Source organism: Oreochromis aureus, linkage group 7, assembly GCF_013358895.1.
Source record: "Oreochromis aureus strain Israel breed Guangdong linkage group 7, ZZ_aureus, whole genome shotgun sequence".
Lineage (NCBI taxonomy): Eukaryota > Metazoa > Chordata > Actinopteri > Cichliformes > Cichlidae > Oreochromis > Oreochromis aureus.
Genome location: NC_052948.1, coordinates 20,102,711 through 20,105,271, shown reverse-complemented (window position 1 = coordinate 20,105,271; position 2,561 = coordinate 20,102,711). Strand labels below are relative to the sequence as shown.

Below are 2,561 nucleotides of genomic sequence, written 5' to 3'. Positions count from 1 at the left end.
TCTCTTTCTATGCTGCTTTCTTTTTCAGTTATAAACTACGATTTTGCCCGAGGAGTTGATGAAAAATATTTCGTGTCCAACAAGGAAAGAGGCTCTTTCTTCCAAGCTGTTGAGTTCTGCTCCCAGCGAGGATTAGAGCTGGCTTTGCCCCAGAGTGACAAAGAGAATCGCTTACTCACTGAAGTGTTTGAAAGCAGTCCTAAAACAGTCTGGATTAATGTCAGCAATAGAAAAGCAGAGGGAAACTTTGGAGCTGATATGAAAAACCGACCTCTGACCTTTACCAGCTGGGCAGAAGGGCAGCCAGACAAATCCATCCAGGATCCAGGCTGCACCACGCTGTCAGAAGACGGTGTTTGGAGAGTGACAAGTGAATGCTCTATGAATGCTTACATTGTTTGTCAGTTATAGAAATGCCTTTGATGACATGAAGTAAAGTATATCTCTTTGGATTCTGGTGTGGGAAAATCAAATGGAGTACAGATATGTAATCTAATGTATTACATATCTATCTGGTGCAATTTTCGTATTCCTATAAAACAGGTCAAGGTCAAAATCTTTATTTCAAATCTTTTATTACATTTTTAGGTAAAATGAAAAATTCTTTTGAGACCTGCAGTATTTAGGAGCCATTCACCATACAGTAGCCATATTTATATTATATATATAAATATATAATATTAATATATTATATATATATATAGTTATCCAGCAGTATTAGATACTTTCAGACAGCCAAGTGGTGGAAGGTGTTATGGTTTGGTCAGTTGATCAGTTTTTTCAGCTGCCAAATGATAAGCAGCATGTAACCTGCCATTTTTAAAATTTCCTTTGTTTGTTACTATACTACAGAGTTCATAATTTGGTATGTTTATGTGTGATTTTATGTAAGGATTGTTAAGGATTTTGGTGTGACTGTGTATAATATCAATTCAATTTAATTCAATAAAACTTTATTGATCCCGAAGGTTGGCCCCGAAGGAAATTGGGTTAAGGCTGCCGGCCTTATGCCAGCGCCATCTTACCCTTCCGACCATACATACATTACACAAACATCACATGGGGAAGACAGGTCAGAGAGGTATAACAATGGAAAATGCAGAACATGAGGAAAGACGAGGAGAAAAAAGAACTCCCCCCAGACTGAGCTCCAACAGGGAGATCAGTTTGAGAACAGAAAAAAAAAACACCTCAGCACATAGCACATGAATCAGCACATCTCACAACATAGAAGACATAAGCTTCCAAGGCGTTTGGAGGGGGTGGGTGTGTGAGTGTGGGTCTGTGTCAGTGTACATGCGTATGTGTGTGTGTTCTGTGTTCAGCCAAGAGAAAGTGTCCCTTCACCCGGTTAGGCAAAAGTCAACAATCTTCGGTCAACGTGGGTGGCCTTGAATGAGGGGGAAGAAAGTCACAACAACAGTCTTGTTATCTAAGGGAGAATTTTGTTATTCCCGTCAGCTTTTGCCTTGAGCATCCAGCTGGTGCCAGGAGGGCTGCATGAGATGAAGATGGTAGTTGTTTTGGTTAGTGCGAACAGACTGCATCCAATTTTACAGTTGGTCTAATGTCTGTCACCGGTGACCAGTTCCCGTTCTTCTTCTCTAAGATTTTATCCATATTGCAGAGCCATGAGCTTCTCCAAGATCATATCCATATTGCGTTCAGTAAACACAGTCTGAGTACTGACAGCCCTGCCCACCGTCTATCATGTCGGCCAGCCTTGTGGGATTTTGAACAGCTGTAGCCGCTTTTGTTCTTCGATAAGCCAGGTCCAAGCCAAATCCAGTCAGCCAGAACTCTGCTATCGTGGTTCCAAATTGGTAGATGTCATTCAGTGTCCTCCATCGAGAGTGTCGCCAGACACACGACGCAACCGACCATTGAATATCCGACAGCAAACGTCTCCGCAGGACAATTGGGCTCTCCCAAGCCCAGGAGGGTGTCAATTTCGTTGTCAATTTTGTTAAGGGACCACTTGATCAAATCTATAATTCTTCTTTAGGTTTTTAGAGAACAAGTCTTGGAGACTCTTTCAGGGTTAGAAATAGGGCTGGGCAATATGGCCTAAAATCAATATCACGATAAATTGAGCAGTTAACCTCGATAACGATAAATGGACGATAACCACCCCAAGTGCCAAAAAAACAAACGTTGAAACAAACGAATCACATGGTTGTGCTGCAGGTGGTGGAAGAGGTTGGTTGTGTTACCTTGACTTGACGCAACAGTCTTTTTGCAGAGTTAACATTTAACAATTTTTTGATCAATATCATCCTTGTTGAATCCAAAATGTTGCCAAACGATTGATGATGCATTTTTTTTGTTAACAAGCGTCTCCTCTTCCTCCTCCACCAGCTCTACCTCCGTTGCTGCTGCTTCAACATTTAAATCGTCCTCCATTTGTTCACCCGTGTCTCGTCTTGTTACAGGTAGCAGTGTTGCCAACTCCTCAGTAAGGAAAATCGCTATTGGTTGTCCTAAAAGTCGCCAGAAGTCGCTAAATGACATCATCGCCTAATTTGCATAATTGGTCATGCTAATATAATTGTAACCTACGT

At 41.5% G+C, this 2,561-nt stretch overlaps 1 protein-coding gene across 3 annotated transcripts in view; it reads left to right on the top strand.

Moving 5' to 3' along the window:
- Positions 1-962, top strand: part of LOC120440829 (pulmonary surfactant-associated protein D-like) — a 13,982-nt gene extending 13,020 nt beyond the window's left edge. For all 3 annotated transcript variants that reach the window (XM_039614165.1, XM_039614163.1, XM_039614164.1), the window contains one exon: positions 29-962. In XM_039614165.1, coding sequence (XP_039470099.1) covers positions 29-411 — 383 coding nt within the window. In that variant the 3' untranslated portion in view covers positions 412-962. The remainder of the gene's footprint in view (positions 1-28) is intronic.
- The last annotated feature ends 1,599 nt before the right edge of the window (positions 963-2,561 follow it).